We start from the raw sequence: 24893 nt of genomic DNA on the forward strand, positions 1-24893 counted from the left end.
TTATTGTATATATGTTGAAGCATGCTTCCGTACAAAAAACCAGTCAGGTGTTGCTGACTGCTGTCCCCCACATCCACAATGTACTTGTCAAACCAGAAAATGATGTGAAGGAATCCTCATTTTTCACAGTATATTTAAGATAACTCGCTACTGCACTGAGTGTTTACTTATGGGATTGCTGAAGATCTTGCTCTATATCAGCACTCACACTGTGCAGTAATTTTGAATATTGTGTGAGTTAATGCCTATTCACCCTGAGCCTGAATGTTACGGACGAAAAAAATATGGTGCATTTTAAAAACTATCACATATTAAAGCCACTTTTCTCACTTGTAAATTTCAAAACTTTAATTGGAACCAGCTCGATTACTGCAGTGTATGGATGCATTAAAATCAGGCTGACCAATCAGAGCTCCATCGTCAGTCCAAACAAGTATAGCAAACGGTAGATCTTGCTCATGGCAAATGCAGAGGTTAAAGAAAATATATGGTGGTTCATAGCTGATGGTGAGATGGTGAGTTCCTCAGTACAACACAGCGACTGTTTATAGCCATTTTTTTTGTTTATCTGCATGTATTTTAGTCCGTTCATGCTTGGTCTTTTCGTAGAATGTGGGACCCAGTAAGTGCTTAAAAGGTAAATGATAAATTAATCATAACTATTACTCAAGGAATCTGCTTTTCCTTTCACCCTCTTCCTCTGCTTCTCACACACACAGAGATATAGACAGCCGCATGAGACCCAGTGAATGCTCTGTAATGGCAGCTCATTTGGAGTTATTTTCCTAAACAGTTTATGTGGCAGTTTAGTAAGACCAGCGCAAAGGCTTTCAAGTATCATTTTTTATGAAAATGAGGGGTATCGCCCATCCCGGAAACAGACAACATGCTTGACAGAACTTACCACATAAATTCTTTCTTCCACTTTAGTTTTATTCTTGTTTGTTTTTTTAGTCATCATCATTACATAATTCATTTTTACTGTCAGCTCCTCCTCTGGCAGCAAGGACACATTTTAATAACCCAACCAACCATCATAGCAGGCTATGAAGAAATCCTGTAAGTTCTAGAAACATCACATAAGCTACGTTACATTTGGTGAATTCTGTACAATTTGATGCAGTCAGTTCTGTGTCCACCCAAAAAAGGTTCAGGATCTTGTGTGGGAGGCTGAAATGTAGTTGTTTTGTTATCAATGGTGGATATTTGTGAATGGGTGGAAATTCAAATGCTCTGGTGATTTGTTAAAAGGGAACAAAGAACCACACTCAAAGGCAAGTGGCCACTCAGGCCACAGGCTCTGCATTTATGGTGTCCAAAATGTTGGCGTCTAGCTAGTACCACTTCTTTTTTATCTCAAAATTCATGCAGAAGATTCACTGAAGATGGTTAGCTGCTAGCTAGACTAGGTGAATAGTGCCTTTGTGATAGCAACATAGCAAACAGCGCCCACCGTTCAGCATTTTGATCTGAATTGGCCCTCTGTGCTAGCGGTAGAAGGTACTCAGTGGGACCAGACAGGTAGACAGTCTCTCATTCAAGCAGGGTCTGTCTTCATACACATACACCCAGTGCTCTCAAACAGGGTGGTATAGGTGTCAATTGGGCTCTTGTGCTCCTGCAGAGTTGTGTAGCTGGAATTAAGTTGATTTCTATATAAATACTGTACTGCTCTGTTGACCTGTTGGCTGGATAGCCTTGGGATTCAGTTGAGTAGAAATTTGGCTCTTTTTCATTCTAGACCATAATCGACATTCAACTTGGTGGTCCCTCAGAGCATAGGACCCTTATTAACACATTCACAGTAAACACACATTAGGTATTATAAATCTGCAGGTAGTTAATCTGTAGATGGATTTACGGTTGCATGTTTGCAGGCGGACTCCATGCTGGCTTTGGTGTTGATGTTTTATAACTCTAGTTCACTAAAGAGTGCTATATAACTTAAAAGCCTAACTTATTATAGAGAATATCCAAACATATTCTCTATAAAGCATATACCGTTGGCCTAGATTGGAATAGCCTTACTAAAGTCATAATTACAAACCGAGCTTTGCAGAGCTATAAAAAGAAACTTCCTTTTTTCCCAATATTACTGCCATATGAGGCCATAGTTTCCATGTTAGTGGACTTTCCAGTAGTTTCCAGCTGTCAGCATGCATATGTGGTTGTACTGATCAGGTTCATTTGAATTTTGTTTGCATGCGTGGTTTCAGTTTTTTTGACCGCTCACAGAAGTGAAGGGTTCGGCTGATTTCACTATTGGAATCTACTGCAGTTGCGTGGGCTACGTTAGTACACTTAACGACCTGCCACAAAGTGTACATAAACCTGTCCTCGAGATGACAGTTTAGGCACCAGTTGATGACATCAGTTTGCCATTACCCTGTAACTGACGTATTCAAAATGGTCTCCTAATCACTGTTGCCTACACCGTAGGTTTAGGAGCACTTTAAAGAACACCATATGGAACAGAAATTGTGATTTATGTAAATGTTATGTGGGTTTGCTCATCACTCTGCAAAAGGCATTGTGGTAGATTTTGTGTCTGCCACACGTTTAAAAATGAAATTGCCAAACAAGAACAATGGAAGATCCCCTTTTGGTTCCCTGAAGAAGCTTTCAATGGATAAACCATTTTTGCCCCTGTTTTGTAGGTCCCTCATTCAAATTTTTTGTCCTACAGTAATGTTGATGGAATAAATTTCAGTAGAAATGTATATGATTTACAAAACCTAAAGCAGACTGTTTTACATCTTTGTAGCTGAGCAAGCAAGTCAGCATTTATAGAAGTGTTTTTATTGCATTTAAGTGCTATTTTTTATTATAGAAGTTGTACACGATTTTAAAATCCAGTGAAGCTGCCGCTGTGCTATTTTATCTCGGCATGGCTCTTTGTGAAGAGATGTGAACGGTTTTCAGAGCAAGGGGTTCTCCTTTTCCCCTTTCACCCTCATTGCTTGCTAGCAGCTCAACACAAGATCACAACGTTTAACACGCAGAGAGCCAACAGTGCCCCAGTTGATCTGCTAATGGAGAAACAAAGGGGAAATTTTCATTTCATTATTATTAATTGAAAATGTCCAAATAGATTTCCATTGTACTGGCAGAATGTCCACTAGGTGGTGTGCAGAAAGATATACATAATGCAAAGGTATTTTAAGAATGTACATCCAAGCCAAGAACCGTTTAGGAACTGTTATATTTAAGTATTGAGAACTAGAACCTTTACCTTATGAGATTTTCTGTATGTTAGCATCAGGCTAACGGTGGTGTACTTTCACTTTTCCACACTAACTTTAGGTTAAACACAGACACTTGTAAGACATCCCTCAATAAGAGTGCTCCACTACTAAGTAGTAAACTCCTAAAACATGCTTTACAGCGCACTGTATAGTGAAGAGGGTAGCTTTAGAAGTCAGGGTCACTGTCCTGCCACAGCAACAAACATGCATATCACATATCAACAGAAAAACGTTGAGAAGAGATTGGTTTTCCATATTTTTTTGTTGAACAGATGTCTGCTCTCTAAATAGATCCTCCTGACATTGATTTAGTTTGCATCTCTTGAGTTGCATTTTCCATTCGTCTTAGATTTATTGTGGAAATATTTTCTCAAAAGGCTGAAATAAACTGCACACAATAACACTGCACAATATGCATTCATCATTTTTAATTATCATGGTCTTGGTCTTGTCAATACTGATATCACAAAAGGCCAAAAAATGCAAATGAGCCCTAACTTAACTTGATTAATCATTGTGTTTTTAAAATACTACAAGGCATACTGCAATTACAATACGTAGCAATATACAGTCATATGCAAAAGACTGAACATCCCTAAGGGCGGCACGGCAAGAACGGCCTGGGTTCAATTCCCAGCCGGGCGATTTCCGTGTGGAGTTTGCCTGTTCTCCCTGTGACTGCGTGGGTTTCCTCCGGGTTCTCCGGTTTCCTCCCACAGTCCAAAAACATGCAGTCAGGCCAATTGGACATACTAAAATTGCCCCTAGGTGTGAGTGTGTGTGTGAAGGTGTATGTCTGCCCTGCGATGGACTGGCGACCTGTCCAGGGTGTATCCTGCCTTCCGCCCAATGACAGCTGGGATAGGCTCCAGCACCCCACCGCAACCCAGAAGGATAAGCGGTTTAGATGATGTATGTATGAACATCCCTAGTAAAATTATGGTTGGTGATTTAGTTAAAATAATAGAACACATCCTCTTCAGGGAACACATTTAAATATGCCATTTCTCTGCAAATTTTACGTAGTGAGTTTAACATATGGGGGAAAAAAAAACATAAAGAAAAAATGTGCCATAACTTTTTGCATATCATATGTTTTAATTATTTTCTGTATGTTAGCGTCAGGCTAACGGTGGTGTATTATTTATTTTGGCTATAAAATACTAACTAATTTCTAAAATGGAGAGCATTAATATCTTTGTCTGAAACTGATGAAACTTGACTAGGCTTGTTTGTGCACGCACAAGAAGTTTAGCAAAAACAGATGGAAATGATATCATTCTGTTATTCAAGGAGAAACGGAGAAACATTTCATTACCGAATGGCAGCTGATGTGAGGTTGTGAAGAGAGTGCCTTGAAGTTCTGATCCCTGCATTATAAATAGGAACTTGTTCTACAAGCAGCTCCTCTGCCTCCTCAGCTCTCTCATTGGCTGTTGTCTGAATCACTCATTTGGTTAAACTGCTGATCGTCTCAGTACAGGACTTTTTGAGTTGTAAAAAGCAAACATGTTTGAAGGTATATGCCCCCGATCAGTCCAGAGCATCATCGGAAGGCTAAAGGTTTGAGCTCCTGAACTGGAAAATCAATTCACATTGTGAAATTTTGTCAGAAGGAGCAAATTGGGGTTAAAGTAGGGGCAAGAAACATACGCTACATATTTCTGGCTGTACACACTCCACGTCAAGAAATGTAAATCAGGTTGTCTGATGTTGCTGAATTGTGCATTTAGTGGAACAAAACTTGCACACAAACACAAACTGAACACACAGCTTGATATTTATGGCAGCGGCAGGCCTCATTGATCCCAAATGTTACACAGGAAATGCCTTAAGCGCTTCCAGTTTATAAACAAACTCAACTGAATCACTACAGAGAGAGTGAGAGTACAATGTCAATGTGTAACCTCAAGAGTTCCATACAGTGTTTGCCTGTTGCTTTGGCTCTGTTTGTAAACAGCCTCTTCTTCCAAAAGAGCAATGCTTGAAACGCAGATGCACGATATCCACCTCAAAGCACTTCTCTGTACCACAAGCATGCCCCAGCGGAGTGGTACACAAACATTAAGTCCTCTTTCTACTCATTGGTTTTAGGAGTGCAAAATTGCATTCGCAAAGCATTGATGTGGAGATGGCAGTTCAGCTGTATCGATTTTGGAAGGTTAGAATTGATAATAATGTTTAATAAAGTAACATTTTTTTGTGCAAAATAAAATTCTCTGGAAAATGTAAAAATCCAAGACAATATTAAAAATGTCTATATTCCACTACTTTGTATTGGTGTATTTTGGTAAATAATTCTACATTAGGGGTTGAGGGAAAAATCGATTCTTAGATGCTTCATGATGCGGACATGGACGATTCTGAATTGATTCACAAATGTCAAAAATCGATTTTCAAAATTTTAATTGATAATGTAATGTTGACGGAACGCAGAAGGCGGGACTTTGCAAAGTGCGGAAGTGCAGCACCCGGACAGTCTGTGGCGGCACACTACTGAAAAAGAAACTACGTTTCTTGTAAAATGCCTCTCAATGTGCTACTTTTTATGAGGCTGAAATCAGTTACTTGTTCTCCAGCTTCTCGTTCGAATTTTCCCATTCCACCTTAAAAGGTGCCTGAGGCGCGAGAATGTAACTGCTGCACCATTTAAGGTGGAAACGGGACAATTCAAACAAGAAGCTGGAGAACGAGAAACTGATTTAGGCTTCACGTTTTTTAGTGTTTGACAGTTTCTCGTTGCAGATTAAATGCATCAGGAAACCAGCTGAGTGATTATAAATGCAAATTCGCAATAAATGCAAAGTCTATTCGTCTTCAAATTATTTATGCTTTTGTTAGCTACTAGCTAGGTGAACTAGCAGTTATAGGCTACATTAATTCCAGCGTTTAAGATAATTTATTGTTGAAACTGTGTCTGAACGATCAGCAGAGCTTTATTTTTATGTAGAAATCTAGCTCCTGAGCTAGCGTATGAAAGCACTTTGGCCTTACGAAGATATCTTACTGACACAGCGACCCACCCCCCCTTTTACTTTTGGAAGTAAAATCATTCATAGATCATTAAAAATACTAAAAGTACCAGGTCATCACAGAGTAAGAAAAAAAGAAATCCTGTATAGAAAAAAAAGATGTATCGAGATGCATCGATAATCATTTTATAATCGCATCACAGCCCTCTTAATCGTACTCGAATCCAATCGTGAGGTGCCTAGAGATTTCCACCCCTATTCTACATCGTACCAAAATTATCAAATTGAATGGTGAAATTTAAGATCAGTTGTAAGTATGGTTTGCGTGATATTTGGACAAAAATGTAATGTCACATTTTCACGATACACTACGTGTCATCTAGTTTTTAGAAAAGCATATTGTGACATAATTTACCATAATAACCATAAATATCATCATATTGCACACGTCTACTTTTAAGTAGCCTTTAGATAATTTTCACTAGTGCCCTTTTTAAATGCTCTGTTTATTAGCGGCAGGTGGTGTACCTTTATTTCTCACACCAGGCTTAGTGTAAACACGGGCATTAGAAGCTTGTAAGACACCCAAGTTTTCTATTTCTTCCTTGTATGTTGCAGTTTTACAGTTTACAAAATTACAGTGTACAGTTTCACAATTACAAAAGTTTTACAGTTCAGTACAGAGTGCTGAAATTTGAGATTTCATTAATCGTTTTCTAAAGAATTGAAATTGAATTAAATTGTTGTGAGGTCAGAGATTTTATACCCCCATTGGTTTAAAGTCACAATGCTATACATATGTGTAAACCAGACTATAATGGGTTAGCAAAATAGCAATCAGCTTTCAGCAAACGCCCTGTGTTGTGCTTGTGGTGAGGTGATGTGTATTTGGATGAAGTTATACAACATATGATCGGTTTAATGGTGAAAATGAATCTCACTGCAAATGTAAACACATGCCCTATTACTGTGTGTATGTGTACAACAGTTGGGTGTGACGATGGTGTAATGTAATATGTAGCTGTGGGCTGACAGTGCAAGTTTTGTGCTAGTGTTCTGTTCCATGCATTAACGATGGAAAATCATAATTCTCTCATGTGAAAGCTCTTTAATTATCATTCATGGATAGTTCAGTTTTTACGGGCCCTGGCAGTGGGGAAAATGGTTTATGTATATGTTTTTTTTCCTGTGTGTGTGTCTGTGTGTGTGTAGGTTGGTGGTTTGTCAGTACTGTAGAAGAACAGGGCTGGGTTCCTGCCACATATCTGGACGCTCAAACCGGCACCAGAGATGATCTGGATCTGGGCACATCTAGATCAGGAGAGGGTAAGACCAACACAAACACAAATACACCCTCTCTCATGTATTTACAGTCATTCACTCAATTTTCATTACCTATTACCTTGACTTAAAGGAATAGTTTGGCAAAAAGAACCATATTTACACAATTTTCACCTTACCTCAATTGTAGTCAGCCAAGAGATGTTTGGGGTCTGAGGTTTTGCATTAGTTTTACACTGCAGCTACAAATAATGCAAGCTTATTTACATTGATTAGCTTTGTGTAAACTGGAAGTCTGAATCATCACACAACTTATAATATGTTGAGTTAAAGCAGAATTCCATCAATATTTCATAATTGTTGCATAATTACAGTGTTAACATGTAAACAAAGTACTACAGAGCAGTTTGGTGTGAAATGCTCCACTACAGACAAACCGTCAGAATTGTTTACATTCTTCTCATTTATATTATGTGTAAATTTCATGAGGAATGGACCAAAAGAAACGGCCCAAAAGTACTTGGAAAAAGTCTGGTTCCGTCGACTTACATTAAAAGTAAAGTATGTTTTTTCCTTCCCCTGTAAAGTTACCATTTTGGAGATTTTGAGAGAGTTTTCTTCCGACAACAGCGTTATGTTTTTTCTAATACCGTATATAGCTATAAAAATGGACAAAATATCAGTTAGTTATACAGTGTCAGAAACCGCACAAGCCAGTCTATTTTAAATTAAGATGTAAGAATACACTTTGCACAATGGTAATTGGTATACATTAGCTACATTATTAGCCACATTACTCGTTAGCTACATTAGTCTCATAGCTCTGAAGCTGAAGACACCAGCGTCTGACATCAATGTGAATATTATTTTTTGCCGAACTATTAATGGTGCAGACAAAAGCACATTTCAAATTTTAACATACAATAATAAACTAGTGAAACATATGTATATACACAAATATACAACTGTCAAATAGTCACTCAGGCACTGCAGCCAGCATTTTGTCCAGAGAGTTCACCTCTCTCCATCTTTGTCCTTTTCCTGTGTTGCCAAACTCAGACAAAAAGCAGCCCACTTCGCACTCATCAACTCCAACCTTCGCAGAATGCCAGACACATAACAGAGCTGCTATGAGTCCACCCTTGGCATTCAGCAAGCCCTGAGGGAGTCTCTCACTCTCACTCACACACACACACACACACACACACACACACACACACACTCATCCCTTATCCTTACACACTCATGACAGCGATAGAAGTGAATTCTTGGCCAACACATAAATTCCATCTCTTCAAGAGTGGAGAAATTCTTTTCAGTTGTACTACACACATACACACGCACACAAAATGGCCTGGGCCGTCCTTCAGCCAACTGTCCAGTCACTCCCTCTCTGGAGCCAGGATTTCATTGTGGTAACAAGTTTTTTTTGAGCAGCCCCTTGCCCAATTTTAGTGCATTATGGCTCAGAATAAGTTGAGTTGAAGGTGGTGGAAAAAGAGGCTAATGTGATCTCTGCTGTATGATGGAGCACCACTAGCTAGCTAATGCTAATCTTTATTAGGGACTGGAGGCAAAATGGGGGCACATGCACATATGCAAGACTTTTTTTTTCGTGTAATGGCTTGTGCAGCTGTGCCCTGGCATGTGGAAAGGCGAAAAAATGCACACACACTCTCTTACAAGACACACACACTCACCAAGGGCATAGCTATGGCAGAGACAGAAAGGGGGGCTAACCCCGCTCATTGAGAAGCCAACCAGTTTTCTGAGTGCTCAAATGAACAAAGTCCTCAAATGGCAATAAAAATGTAACAAAATGTAATTCACTTTGTGCTTTTATAAGACAGGATGAACACAACGGCGCTGAGTTCTTGCACCCCTTATGCATTTCTTCCACCTTAATTAGATGAAAGAAGCCACAAAAGCTCTTTAGGTCATCCCCAGTTTTCAGTGGCATCTATCATCGTAGCAACATTTACATGGCTGGATGTTGCAATCATTGCTCTACAAGGCACAGAACAATGCTTCTTTCAACACCAAAACGCAAACACAGCCTTACCCTGCTTGGCTGTTTCTGCAGGTTGTGGGAACTGAGCTGAGTTGAGCTTGTTCCTAAGGTAGACTGGTGCTTAATAGATCATAGTAAAGAAAACAGTTTACTAATTCAATTGAATAATGTGGAAAAAGTGACAGTAAAATCACAGCCTTGAAATATTCACCTCTGGTATCTACATCTCGTGTTGTAAACGGTAAGGTCATTTAGACCCACTGTGGTATTCTGTCAGCTGAAAGTTAACTGTCTGGTTATGGTAGGTTCACTGCAGTAGGCTAGTTGGTGGTGGTCATCCTTGCTATAATATAATGCTTCCTAGATGGCCCCATCAGCCTATAAGCAGCTGCCTGTTTCTATACTGGTTTTAACATGCCCTAAAATAATAAATAAAAAGTAAGACTTTAAAAATTAAGTGTTGCATTGCTAGCCAGGCTAACCTGCTGGGGGCAAGCGCCTTCTGTTTGAATAATTTGCTCCTTACTGTCCTCTCCTCCTCTTCTGCCTTGAGTGGCCATGTGTGTAATGTAGCTATGATGCAGATCCGAGTGGTGAGTCAAAGTGGGCGAGGGCATGTTACAAAAACTACTGAAACAGGACCCAGGCTGCCCCCTAAAATGAAATTCTGGCTATGCCACTGGGACACGCAGCTGCCATGACTGCTGTGTCTCTTTCAGCAGCCAGTCATAGAAGCAGACAGACTGAACTTTACTGCAACACACAAAGTGTTATCTGACCCTGAGGAGTCTTTCAACACACACACACAGTATTTCGTTCAAGCATTTTCCATTTTCCTACTTTGACGTTTGCACTCACTAAACAGTTGCAACTGAAGGACACTAGGGCAGTAACACTCATTGCAACACACACACACACACGCACACACACACCATTAGGCCTCAGTTGACCATAGGGTTTGTATGTGTAGGTGTATTTGCTGCCAAGAAATGTCTGTTCTACCCATTAAACTACATTTTACCTACTGCCTTCCAACTTCACTTACTAGAGAGATGGAGAACAAGTTACAGCATCACTTATGAGTGGTGATGTCGGAGAATTTCACTTTGTCTTTCTCTATCAGATCATTACATCTCATTCCTGAAGCTTATTATTCAATTACAGTACTATAAAAATAGTCAGAGACCACCCTTTTCATTTATTTAATTTCTAGTCAAAACAATCATCAAGTAGAAGTTCCTAATTTTGTGAGAGAGATTTCTCAGGAGATTAAATACAAGATAATCTATTTGCATACAGAAGAGGAAAGTCCAAAGAAAATAGACTTTCCAAAACTGGAGTCCTTAACGGTTCATAACAACCATGCAAGACCTAGTAGACCGCCTACACTGTCATCATCAAAATAAACAGCACTTCAAGCTTTCATCTTTGAGAGAGAGAAGAAAATTAAGCTCCACTCTTACTGCAGATCTGAAAAAATTCACAGGTGTTTCTGTCCATCCCTCCACTGTGAGAAGACAAGTCTACACTATGGGTCTGAAAGGATGTGTAGCTGTTAAGAAGCCTTTAGGCAAAACTGAATTTAGAAGGTGTGGTAAAATATGCCTGCAGATTTTTTTGGATAACTGAAAGCAAATCTCCTGAAAAGAATGGATACTGAAATGGATACTGACACAGTAAATACTGTATTATATGAAGTAATTTGTTTTAAATGTTTTCTGCTTATTTTTCCTGAAAAAAAAAATTTCTTCATTAGTCATTTTGACTGGAAATTAAATACATAAAAGGCGGTCTCTGACTTTTACACAATAATGTATATTACTGCTTTCTACTGCAAGGAGATAAAGTAATTAAAGTAAGTAATAGTAAAAGTAATTGAGACAGTAAGTTAGTAGCTCCATTTATTGTAGCAAAGCTAGAGTCTGATAGGATATAGAAACTATGTGCTTGCATTAAAGGAGGCATCTTTCAGTAGTGTTTGGATTCTAAATGTCTAGATTCAGAACTAGGGTGTTGCAACAAACTGCTGTATTTGTTGGATGGCATTTCAATCCCCAAACCTCAACCATCAATTGTGGAAAGAAGATTTAGCGCATCAAGTCAGAACTACAACTTCCATGAACCACTGCTCTTTTGCAGTACTTCAAATGTAGGGCCTTAATTTAAAGATGTATGCTGTCCATATGTTAGCGGTATTTTTTGACACATGCTTGAAAACTACATTCAGTTCATTTCCACACATAACATAAATATACACTCAAAATGTAGGAATTTTATGCTCTACAAGTTCTCATTAGACTGAACAGAATTTTTGCCAGTGTTCTGTAAAGCATCTCAACCTCAGTACAGTAGCTAAGAAAGCGCTTCTGTGGGTGGAGAATGGAAAGTTCAACTGTCACTGTGTGAGAAATGCGCTTCAAAGTCGATTCCTTTGAACTGAACTCTACCACCGAAAGGTAGACGTTCAACACTGTATTGTACCACACTACAGTGAGTTTCTATAAATGTCATAACAAACATGTAACTACCTTAACCTCTCATCACTCCTTACGCCATAAGAGCTTTAGCCACCAGACGCTAACTGACAGAAACACCCATCTTTAACACGCCGCCCATCGCTCCTCTTTTTCCTTTGTGTAATAATGTCATGTTACTAATGCCAGTTTTCTTCTTCAGTTGTTCATGTTGAGTTTGTCGTTTGTCGTTTGTCTTCCTTTTCTGTTCTCTCTCTGCTTCCCCTGCCTTTTCCTTCTCCATTCATCCGTGTCAGTTACTAAGCGGCGCAAGGCCCACCTGAAGAGACTGGACCGGAGGTGGACACTAGGGGGCATAGTCAACCGCCAACAGAGTCGAGGTGAACAATCTCACACGCACACATGCATGGATGCATGGGATGCAGGTATGCTCATGCGTGCAAGGTTGAGCGCTTGCTGTGCAAGTCTGTGTGCTTGGAACTTTGGAACTGTTTAGCTAAACTAACTCTATCAACAGACTTTAATTTAAAGCAGTACTTTAGGAGATGTACACATGGTTTTAGACACTTTTCCCAGATGTTTGGTGTCTAAAGTTTGCTTCTTTAGTTTTGTACTGGAGCTGCAAGGCTAATGTAAAAGCTAAAGTGATGGAAGCTTATGTAGACCAAATAGCATTGTGCACACTGCATCCCTAGAACATCACAAACTTGCCTTAAACCACATCAATAATCTCAAAGACTTGCTTATGTAGTTTTTGACACTGTAAGTGGGGGGAATGGAGATTTCTTGGGTGTCAACAATGTGGGAGCAAAATAGTTCAAATTATGAGGTTCTCAGCCCTGATATCATGAAAATGCGATTAAAATCTAGTAGTTTTTCTATCCAAAACATTTAATTAATTTACTGCTTTATTTTTTTTCTTTATTAATTTGCTGTTTGGAATATTCTTTGTCAGTTTGGCAGCAAATTTATATCAAACTGTTGAATTGGCGGAATAGATTAGCAGCATTTATGTACAAACACTATTAGCGAGTTAGTAGGTGCAAATGGCTTTGAGTGCATGTAGCACAGTCAGACAGAACAGTCAAATTGTATCTGGCTGTGCAGACTCAGCTAGAAACCTGTGTGACGCAATGCTTTGGAATTACTCCAACAGGATAAATAAAGGCGAATAATCTAGCCCTTGGGGACCCCTTAGACAGTCCAGATTTCTGTTCCAGCCTAATTTGCAACACATAAGGAAAGAGCAAAAATATGGACTGTCTCAGAGTCCCCAATGTCCGGTTTGAGAACGTTTGATCTAGTCTACTTAAAGGTCAAGGCACCATGGATTAGCAAGTAAAAACATCATGAAACAGCAAGAAGGATTCAGTATTGAATGTTTGGGATGTTGAAGGATGTTCAGGAAAATCAGAAGAATGATAGAAGAAGGATATGCAGCTTAAACATGCAGAGGATTGGGGGGGTTGATAAAAGGGTTATCACATCAAATAAATTGATAAATGTTTAAATGGATTTCATGAAAAAAATCTATACATCTATAAAAATGGACAAAGATGTTAATTTCGGCGTTATATGCTTGTTACTACTCATTTATCTACTCAGTTAGTCTCACTGCTCCACTGTAAAACTAAAGAAGAAAGGTTTGGACACCAAACATGTCTTGACTTATCAACAACATTTGGAACAAGGGGAAATTATTTAAATTTGACTTTTTGCCTTATTTATTCTGTAGAACCTGTTGGAGCTAATTCAACACAGAAGATGCACAAACACAAACATTTTCCACCACCTTTTTCATCAACCTCTCTTCACTCTTACTCATACACATACATACACAAACAAGCTCTCACATACACACACTCACACTCATACATACACACTCTCCTGGATGGTAAACACTCCTAATCTAAACCGTCCCCCACTAGCCAACAACAACTCTGACCCATGCACCCAAAGCATGCTGGGTGGCCCGTTCTCATAGTGAAACCTTTATTAAACGCTCCACACTTCACTAACAGAATGATTACCAGTCATAAAAGGGTATAGACAAATAGGCATTTGTATTTCAGTGTGAAATGTATTAGTGTGTAAATCTTGAAGCCATTTAAATTTGTTTAGGGTAGAAGAATGAGTAATGAGCCTATTAATATTACATGGTCTGGAGACTAACAGTCTGAGACATAAAGTGTCTGAGGCGTGAAATGAAAGAATAAAAGGGACATGTTGTTTTGCACTATTTCCAGTCATACTGAATTAGCTTTGGTATTACAGAAGTTTGATTAAAATGGAAGCTTGGTTTGCCTTTGTTTGACACAGAACAAATACAGTGACACTTTCAGAGCTAAACATTTTCTAGGAGGGAAGTGCTGAAGCTGAAGTTTCCCACCATTAGTTCATAAAGGAGATTACTATTTGCAGAAATGATTTTTCTCTTTCCTTCCTTTTCCTTCTCTCTTCCTTTACTCTCTGTTTAGTTTTTTTCTTAATGGATAGCTGGCAGTAGCTGGGGTATGAAGACTCAGACTGCATCCTCTCAAATGATGCCATTCTATGTTCTGTCATTTAGTTGTGCTAGTAAATGAACTATCTATGCACTGCCCAAAAGGTGTTTTTTTATAGTCACTATTGCTAAGTAGACAAGTTTACAGAACATTGGCAACAGTCTCATTTAACATAATGAGAAACAATCCAAGCAGTTTTTGTCAAAATACACAAATTTAGAGTGTGTTATTTCAAATGATGTTTATGTGTTCAGTCACACTGTAAAATCAAGTGTGATTTCTTTTTAAATTGTGTAATCAAGCTAACGTTTGCTTGCTAGTATGTTCATTGGAATTTCCAAGGACTGTTTGCTTCCAGAAATTTGGGAGTCTACTTGAATTACAATTCCAAATTAACTTAGCAGACTGTCGGGGGACTGATTAAACTATACCTGGTTTTCCTGTCAACCCCTGCAGGTAGGTGGATGTTTCCACACCAGGAAGTTGATTGTAAGCCACTTTTTCGTTGCGAACTGTACATTGATGTCGTTTTGCAACAACAACAATGTAGTCTCGGTAACATAGCATTTCAAACCGGAAACAGAATGATATTCTAAATCAAAAGTATTCAGTTCTGATCCCATAACTGAGCTGGTGTCCAGCATAGTTAAGTACTTTCCCTTGTCAAACACACCCAGTGAAGCTTAATCACCAGGTTTCTTAGGTGTATTTGAGCTGGGAAATCAAAATGTGCAGGATGTTGACCCTTCAGGACTGGAATCGAATATCCCTGATCTAAACTCTAACCTAAATCCATTAGGTTCAGTGGGATTGTTGCCAATGCTCTGTAAAGTTTGTCCAGTCTTGCAGCAGGTGCTATGAAAGAATGAATTTGCGGGTGTAACATGGATAGATCAGTTGAATAAATGCAACTGCTCTGCCAGTTCTTTGCTGCCAGTTTTGCCAGCTAGCATATTTTCATAGGTGTTAGTTCTTTTCCTGGAGACTGTAAATTCAACTGCCGGCTTTGGACTGATGCCGCATGGCAATGTTTGGCTAGTAGCTAATGCCAAAAACTCTATATCTTCTGAGGACTTTTTTTTCTGAGATTTTTTTTTTCTTCAAATGGAAACAGCTTATACTTAATATGGGCTCCATCTAACACCATATCCAGATGTGGATGTTGAACGGGAGCTTTGGGGTGACGTTGGGTGGAAGATGAATTGATTCATAGAGGAGTCTGAACTTTAAAAAGCCTTTGAAGACTGAATAGCCAGACGGCCACAAACTTGGTTTCAGACTAGTTTCAGTTGGGACCTACAGGGAGATCTTGTCTGGTTTGGACATAACCTGGAACGGTTGCCATAGCAACCTGCTGTCCTTTGCTGAGTCATATAAACTTGGCGTACACAGGATTAGCCACACTGACTGCTTTGGAAGGGTGTTAGCATGGTAACAGCTGACGCGCGCATGTTTGTAGTTTGTATGTGGAGGGAGGTGAATTGTGGGAAGACGTGCTGTTGGTGTTTGCATATGTGTTTGCCAACAATGACCGACTGCCCTAGTTTATAGCTTATCTTTCAGCTATGTGTTAGCAGGGTAACAGCTAGGCTAACACGTAAATTTGCTGTGCTTTTTTGCTAAGTTTGGATGTGGAGACAGGTGACTTATGCTGTTTGTTTGTTTGTCTGTCTGTGTGTTTGCCTGTGCTGCCTTGCTCTAATGGATGTGTGCAGTGTATAAGTTTTATTTGGACAGTTTTGAATGTGAGTTCAAGTTTTATGTCTCTCTCTCTTGCTTTCATTCTCACACCATTGGAAAGTCACAGTGGAAAGTGTGAAACTAGGGCAACAGCCCATTTGGAAGGAGTGTGTGTGTGTGTGTGTGTGTGTGTGTGTGTGTGTGTGCGTGCTTTGCCGTTCTTAATCATATTCTCTTGAATTGTATACTTAAGTGAGTCAAGCACAAAATCACTGCTGTTACTGATATTGTTGGCAGGGTAAGGCCTCATAAAACGCTTCCACCATTAATAAAATAACTGTAACTATCCTACAAAATAAAAAACAGCACTATTGACGATAATTTGAAGGTGTTAGTGCCACAGAATTTGTAATGTCTCTCAATAATGTCTTCTGGGTTTGACAAACATTAGAGGGCCCCTCATGAATGGATTCCTAAGGAGCTTGGATTCAAAACTGTAGCTAGTTAATGCTTAAAGCCACAGTATGTAAGATTTGGGGGTTTGGAGACCTCTCTAGTGGAAATGTGTACTGTAAATGCATGCAACGTGAGGAGGAACATTTTGTTATGGCAGCTTTGGACCCCTGCTTTAAGCTAATGAATCTAACATTTGTGAGCGTGTTTAAAGAGTATTCAAAGAGAACTCAGTCAAAACTTGGTGAGAGATGTGACTTCTGGATGTACAGTTAAAGTCATAATTTTACATACAGTTAGGTTGAAGTCATTAAAACTCATATTTCTCCCCTCCACAGATTCCATGTCAAGAAATTATAGTTTTAGCAAACTGTTTAGGATACCTACTTTGTACATGACACAAGCAATTTTTCCAAGAAATGTTTACAGATTATTTCACTTATAATTTACTTTATTAAAATTCCAGTGGGTCAGAAGTTTACAAACACTGTGACTGTGTCTTTAAATAGCTTGGAAAATTCCAGAAAGCAGCATATGGCTTTAGAAGCTGATAGGCTAATTGACATCATTTGAACTAACTGGAGATGGAGTTAATTGGAGGTGGACCTGTGGCAGTATTTTAAGGCCTGCCTTCAAGGCTTGCTTGCATCTTTGCTTAACATCATGGGAAATTGAAAAGAAATCAGCCAAGACAGCAGAAAAAGAATCGTGGACCTCCACAAGTCTGGTACATCCTTGGGAGCAATTTTGAAATGCCTGAAATGCCTGTTCATCTGTTCAAATGATACAATTTCCAAGTTTATGTATGTTTATGACGTCAGTATGACGAAAAGCTTTATTTAGCCACTGAACTGAGCAGCTCGCCAACCAAACAGCTAGCATCATAATGGCCAAAACCTTCCTGCTGCTGAAAAACATAAAGATACAGGTATATGTTTTATTTTCAATGGAATACATCATTTGACTTTCCAAAACTGAAAAAAGTTCGAGCATAAATGGCGAGAAACGTTTACTTTATATCCTTTCCTTTCAGAGTTAATCCTTTCATTGAGATCTCGCTCACAGTCATTTTGCAGTCATGTTTTTTTGTGACCAGGCTTCCCACAAAGTGCCTCTTGTTATCGTGATATTGAAAACTGATATATGATTTTGCTGTTGTTGCAAAGTGTAGGTTAATGATAAAGACTTTAAATCGGCTGATGGCAGTTTCAGAATCTTAGCTTGAAATGCATTTGGTCACTGAAAGTTATCATCAGCTTTTTGGCAAATGTTTGTTTTTTACTTTTTTTGTTTGCTAATTTGTAAAGTGATTGTTAGCATCCTTTTGCTAGGGCACAATCTTTCTCTCTCTCTTTCCAGCCTCAGTTTAACAGTAGCAGTTTTGGTTCATGGAGGGCAGGCAGGGAGAGAAAGCCTCAGGACTATGCTTCTGCCTTTTTTCCTGCTGGCAATTACACCACAAGTGCATGCAAAGCTAATGCGTTCTGGAGCGGCTAGGCTTTTTCCGCCAACTGGAATAGTCCCTCCATCAAAATAAAACTGACGGTTGGAAAAATGAGTTTTTGAAGCATTTGTGCTCCCCTTCATTTTTAATACACTTTCTTTGAGCTATGTTGTGGTGAGTAATGGGGGAAGAGCCTGGATGCCAGGCTTGGAGTGTTGTGCGTCTTGTTAAATCTGTCCTTCACTGTTAAGACTGTGCAGTGCTATGGACACAACTGTACTATTAGTATAGCCATTCACAGTCTTTCATCGAATCTTGCTATTTATACAGATGTGAAAGTTGTTCTTTTGTAGTTTATTTTTTGTATTGGTAGTTCAGTTTTTGCATACTTTCCCAGACCTTCATCATTGGATTGCTCACAAATTAGAGTAGTAATACTGACCCAAAACCATTGACTTCTGTATGTATAACAATCCTTTGCATATGAAGTCCAGAAACTGATTCCAGATCAGCACACAAGACAACCACTACAGGTCTAGTTTTATGAATGTATGGTTCAATCAGGTAACATGTGTCTAACATGGAGTGTGGAGGTGTTATTTTATTGGCGGATTCACTTACATTGGTTAAGATTAGAGAAAATGGGCCCTATATCTATCGAACCATCTCCCCATGTAAATATATAATTTTTTCATTTGGCCTTTTTATCTTCTTTACCTTATTTTTGTTCCTTCACCTGCATTCGTTAAATATAGAATAGATGCATCCCATATCTATAGAATTATCTCCCCATGTAAATATAACTCTTTTTCTACCTTTCCCTTCATCCTTTCTTTCTTTTTTTGTTTCCTTCCTGCCTTGGTGACTGTTTTTCCCTGAATGTGGACTTTATCATGGTTTTGGATGGTTTTATGATGAAGCCTGTCACAGTAATTACATGATCACCTTGTTGCAATTATTTGAGCTGACTGCAATTATTTTTCCACCGGCTTTCATATGTTTATACCACAAAAAAGGCAAACTGTGTTCTTTTTTATCAGCTCAGTAGTAAAAATAAGGAAAAACGAGAAAGCATTTATCGAGATGTATCACGGGTCTTACAAAAACAACCAAAGTTCTAACTTCTGGCAGTCGCTGAAACAACTTTAGATGGCAACTCACTGCTGCCATCTGAAGTTGTTTGTAATGTTTGTTTTTTGAGCTGGATCTGTCTCTGTCATTAGTTGGAGGCTACTAATTATTGACAGCTAAGAAGCAAGAAAGCTAATCAACCATTTCTACTTTAGCAGTAGTACATAATACACAAAAACAAGACAACTGTTAAGTGCAGTTATTTATATGGCAGTTTATTATCTGCTAAAAATTCTGTGACAGTCCTGTTTGCGGTATTTGTGGCTGATTGCTGTGGTGTAGAATAATGAAATCTGAGAGCAACCAGAGTGAACTATAGAGAGATAATAAGTAAACTGGTGTTGCATATACCGTTCACTATGTAAACAGGCACTGTGGAATTAATGACCGACTAATGTAATGCCTACCTAACTAAAACATGAGGACTTTTCAATGGAAATTATTTTAACATCTTACAGACAAAGCATAGTCTTATCTGTACTTGTAAGCTGATTCCAAGCCATTCTTAGTGTTTTGTTCATCCAGTGGTTGGATTCGTTGTTGGAGCAGTAATAGATGCCTTCAAATCAATCAGTGTGTCTTCTTGTGGTCAGATAACTCATGCATACCCTTCAGAAGGCAAGCCACGTTCTCCCCAGAGTTCATTTTGTCAATTTAATACTGCCTGTTACAAAAAACCGATTGTGTGACAGTGTTTGTTATTGTGAATGTGGGTCGAGGATTTGCTGTGGAAGTAATTGTTGTAAATTGTGTGGTTTCTCTTGAGCTCAGATCACCATTGCCAAAGATGGTCACAGACAGTAGACTTGCATAGATAGTCACTGAGAGTAAGTTGTGACAGCAACTTGTCAGCAGGCCACATGACACAGTCTCAAAGTACTGGAAGAAAGAAACATTAATATAAAATCTTAGTTGACTGACACTGACACTAAAGGATATTAACTGTTTAAAGGTGAACATATTCAGTAGAAATAACAGGAAGTATACAGTTAATGACAATAATTATAGTAATGATGTCTATAACATTAAAATTAAGCAAAAAAGGAGGGCCTGTAAGGATCATTTGTTGTTTGTTAGTCACTGCCCTTCAGGCATCGGCAAGTTACCATATACTTCGCAGAAAAAGATGCTGTGTGCCAATCACTAAAAATAATTAGTCATTTTTCAAATTGTGTTAGTATTAGGGATGTGACGATTATAATTTATTATGGCCAATTCCTATTTCTTTTTGGCTGATTAGTATGTTTTTTAATCCAAAGCTCACACTATGTGGGCTAAATGAAAATATGAAACACACTAGCACACTTTCTATCAGCCAAAATCACAGCATTTGCTCTTTAATGGGCCAAACTGACATTTTTAATTAGTTTCTTATGTAAAAAATATGAATCAAATAAAGGGCTATGTGGAAAATTATAGGCGACAGTGCAATGAGTCATGCATGATTATGCTATGACATTTTGGCGTAGGTGTTTCAGGAACATTTAAATACAGTGTGAGTGCACTTACTGGCCTCACACTATTTATGTCATAAACACAGACTGGCCTTAATGAAACTAATACATTTGGTCAACTATTAGTAGCAAAACTACAAGTGCATCTGTAACTAGTAATTCAAACTTCGCAATGTTTTTCAGTGTGTTTGTGAAATTTTCTTGAATTTTTCACACTTTTCACAGTTCTGCCTCTCACACTCATTCTACTTCTCTCTTTCTATCTCTCTCAATGTCTCAGAGGAGAAATATGTCACTTTGCAGCCCTACACCAGTCAGGGAAAGGACGAGATTGGGTTTGAAAAAGGAGTAACCGTGGAGGTCATTCAGAAGAACCTGGAAGGATGGTGGTATATCAGGTAAATACATTTTCTATTTCTATTATTCCCTGAGTAATGTTCCACGTTTTGTTCACTGGAAAGGAGGTGATACATCAGAGAAATGCATCTTTAGGGAGCTCTTTATGACAAAAAACGCGCAGACCAAGTAACAAACAAATATAGTTTTAACATATTAAGAAGTTGAGTAACGGGGGACTCTTTTAAGATGAGTAATGGGAAAAGGTCTTTCTTTACAGCTTAGCTGAAATATATAGAGGTGCTCCATGCAGGCTTTTATTAACTGCTTTCTCATGCTTACAAGAGCATGAGTTCTAGCAGCAGCTCTATAGCTCTCTTGTTAAAAGAAGAATTATGTTTTATGAGAGAAAAGCCTTCTGACATGCGCTCTCTCTCTCTCTCGGTTCTGTCTCTCTGTCCCTCCTCCTTGTTTATCGTTTTTCTTTCCCCGGAGGGTGTGTGGGTAAAGTTGTTCTCTGGGTTGAAAGAGAGAATGAGAATCACGTGGTGTTCCGCTCCCTTAACAACTGAACTGGGGCTGCTCTTGTTTACACAAACATAATGCTTAAGGGACAGCCTCTCTAAATAAAGTGATATGATGATAATAAATTTCTTCATACAGAGGAAATACCACCTTTGGCCCAGGCAGGTGTTGCTGGAATGTCTTTAGTTGATCTTAGACCAGTTTTGCCATTTGAATTATGATTTTTAGCGTTGGGATTTGAGTAAGGGGAGCTTGTTCTACGTCGGGCCACTACTTGAAGTAATAGGGTTTTTCCTTGTTGTGAGTAGATGCTGACCTCTAGTGGCCAGAGCAAGCAGTGTGACTGGCATGATTTGGAGGAATTTTGTTGCGGGCGTAGCTTTCTTGCTAGTTGCTAAGTCAATTTTGTTTTTGTTGCTGTTGCAGCATGATGAATCCTGGAATTAATGATTTAGGTGTGTTCTAGGCCATGTTCTGTGATGAAACGCAATAGGGGTCAATATTGTGTGATTATGGCTTAGTCATGCTGTTGATGTTGTGTTAGTCAGTCTTTATGGAATGCTTGTAACAACACTCTCCTTTTTCAGGCTAGCCGCTAAAAGAAAATGCTTTTGGTCATTCTGCATTTTATTTCTATGCATCACTTCATTGGAATATGTTTTTTGTTGATTTAAAAGATCTGATAACAGTTGATTCTTTCTAAAAAAAAAAAAAAGTTAAAAGTACCAGCATAGTGTTTGTCCTGTATGCCTCAATACAATTATATAAAAAGGGAATAAAAAATGGAACACAGAATGGAATAGAATGGAATAGAATCCTTTCCTTGCAAAATGTACTAAATATTAATTTAGTTAAGTATACTGAACTGAATAAAAAGACCTAGTTGATACCCCCCCACAAAAAAGCATAATATTTAATCACTTTACGCGTGTGGAATACTCACACAAATTAGTGTTAAATTGTATGATATGCAGAAAAAGACAACAAAACACAATTAAAAAAAAAAAGCCATAATAGAATTATGTTTGAAACCAGCCAAAGCTAGATTTTCCTCCGTGTTGGATGACTGACTAGAGAGAACGCATTTTTGCTATTGACTGCTCCACTGTGGATGATGTATGGGGCTGTGTTGTGAGCACACAGCATTAAATTTGACAGTTTTTCAACTTAAACATGGGGTTTAAAGACATGAAACACATCGTGCAGACTAGAGGAGTGCTTTTAGTGACGGTGCGTGTTACTCCATAGACATCAATGAAAAGAAGTGCCCTTGACAGTTTAAAAAAGCATTGTCTCAGTGCCCCTTAAGTTTTATGTGCCTTGTACTTTGGTGTTTATTATGTGCTCATTTTATATGCTCTGTAACGATTTGTTTTGCTTGGTGAGAAGTATTGTTTATATTTTTAGACATCAATCTGTCCAGCACCACAAATTAAAGTCAGTCATTTGGATAAATCCGGCACATTTTCATCATGACGTATTTGATGTGGATTAAGGGGTGTTTACACTATCGCAGCAAATGTGCAGTGTGTGCCACCCTCTTCAGCGGCAAAGTTTACTACTCCAGAACACTAGAGGGCACAACAAATAAAAGTCAGAAAGGTTAACCTAAACTCCATCAATCTCAGGTATTAAACCACAGAGCGTATTGCATTATAAAACAGATTTCATGTAATTTATTGTTAAGCTACTGCTAAAACTTTGCTCTGAACACAGCCTATTCCTTAGTATGTAAGATAATTGTAATAATCTCGCTATTACAATACTACTTCCAATCAGACCTGGTATCCTCATTCGCAAGATTTTGATAAGTTTTTTCATTTTGGTCTCTGTTTTTTATAATTTTTTTATTTTTCCCTATTTTGCTTGGCAAGGTCAAAGCAAGACAGAGTCAAAATTCAACAAATTTTAACTTTTGCCACAATGCAAAAAACATGACTGCATTCGAAGTGAATGGGTGAGACACATGCAAAACCTTTTTGCTATGATAATGTGTACACACCTATAGTGAACTGTAACTGTTAAATAAATGTACATATTTACTTCAAAACACGGGGAACATCTGTCCTGTACGTTATAGGTACCTGGGGAAGGAAGGCTGGGCCCCAGCCTCATACCTGAAGAAGCTGAAGGACGATCTGTCCCCAAGGAAGAAGACCCTGACTGGCCCAGTGGAGATCATTGGCAACATAATGGAGATCAGTAACCTGCTCAACAAGAAAGCTGTCAGTGAGAAGGACGTGCAGACAGACGGAGAGCCCACCACGCCAGAGCGCCACATCTCCAAGAGCGAGATCAGTCTTCCCATCCCATGTAACGCTGAAGCAGACCAGGCCATGACATCCAGCACTGCTGCAGCAATAGGCTCAGGGTGTGGACCAAGCACCATTCTACAGGACAGTAAGCCAAAGGCAGAGCCAGGGTCACCTGCCATAGCAAGAGTGGCTCCGCATCGGGTGGAAATTGGTAAGAACAGACAGTTTTACATATATCTACATTACATTTAAAGAAGGTCTGCTGTAAAGCTTGTATGTTGTGAGGTTCAACAACATTTTTTTCACCTATTTTTAGTTTGACTTATGAACAGAGACTTGAACATAGCCTTTTTGGAGATGATCCCTTTGAACTGTGCTAGAGTGTAAATTTATGCTTCTGTTGTCTTTTAAATAGGCTTTGAAGTCATAGGTAAGCAAGTCTTTTTGTGGGTGTAGGATTGACAACTTAAAACATTTGTGAATTAATACTGTGTTTTTCAGACTGTGCTTTGTCTTTATGAAAGTAATCACAAGGCTTGGTGATGATTGTTGTCATTCATGTCACCTGCATCTGCCTTTGTACTGAAAAATATTTGCTTTGTTTATATCATTCAAATGCCATCTAAAGTTTGTACATGCTTGATGATCACAGTGTGCAGTGTTTACTAATTATGTCTTTGTTGTGTCCACAGATATCAGACACTTAATAAAGATTTTTTTCCTTCATTTTGCAGGATCTCCAAATCTCAGACAGAAACCTCCCCCTCGAAGAGAGACAAATCTCGTAAGTTATATGAAAAAATAACAGGAGAGCTATATTTCATCATCTCCAAATGTACGTCTGTGTGTTACTATAGCCATGTTTTCTTACATCTTCAGGGATTCCAGTTGCCAAAGCCTCCAGAGCCCCCTACTGTGGAAGCGGAGTACTACACCATCGCAGAGTTTCAGTCCTGCATCTCAGATGGCATCAGCTTCCGTGGAGGACAAAAGGCTGATGTAAGACCTGTTAATGTGGAAAATGTGGGATAATTAATGTGTGGCACACAAAGATACAAACTCTGTGTAGAAGCAAAAAAAGAGCCTTATTTGTAGGATTTACTAGTAGGACTCAAGCCCTCATAAGCA

General features: G+C 38.8%; 1 protein-coding gene across 7 annotated transcripts in view; it reads left to right on the forward strand.

The window, feature by feature from the left end:
* The window catches only part of sh3pxd2aa (SH3 and PX domains 2Aa), a 165942-nt gene that overhangs the window by 130666 nt on the left and 10383 nt on the right, over positions 1 to 24893 (forward strand). For 3 of the 7 annotated variants that reach the window (XM_036563351.1, XM_036563353.1, XM_036563358.1), the window contains 7 exons: positions 7430 to 7543; positions 12280 to 12363; positions 20930 to 21047; positions 23591 to 23976; positions 24181 to 24195; positions 24500 to 24549; positions 24645 to 24764. In XM_036563351.1, coding sequence (XP_036419244.1) covers positions 7430 to 7543; positions 12280 to 12363; positions 20930 to 21047; positions 23591 to 23976; positions 24181 to 24195; positions 24500 to 24549; positions 24645 to 24764 — 887 coding nt within the window. The remainder of the gene's footprint in view (positions 1 to 7429; positions 7544 to 12279; positions 12364 to 20929; positions 21048 to 23590; positions 23977 to 24180; positions 24196 to 24499; positions 24550 to 24644; positions 24765 to 24893) is intronic. The other 4 variants (XM_036563352.1, XM_036563355.1, XM_036563356.1 and 1 more) reach the window with 3 other exon arrangements.

The sequence above is a fragment of the Colossoma macropomum genome, unplaced genomic scaffold (assembly GCF_904425465.1).
Source record: "Colossoma macropomum unplaced genomic scaffold, Colossoma_macropomum, whole genome shotgun sequence".
NCBI classification, from domain to species: domain Eukaryota; kingdom Metazoa; phylum Chordata; class Actinopteri; order Characiformes; family Serrasalmidae; genus Colossoma; species Colossoma macropomum.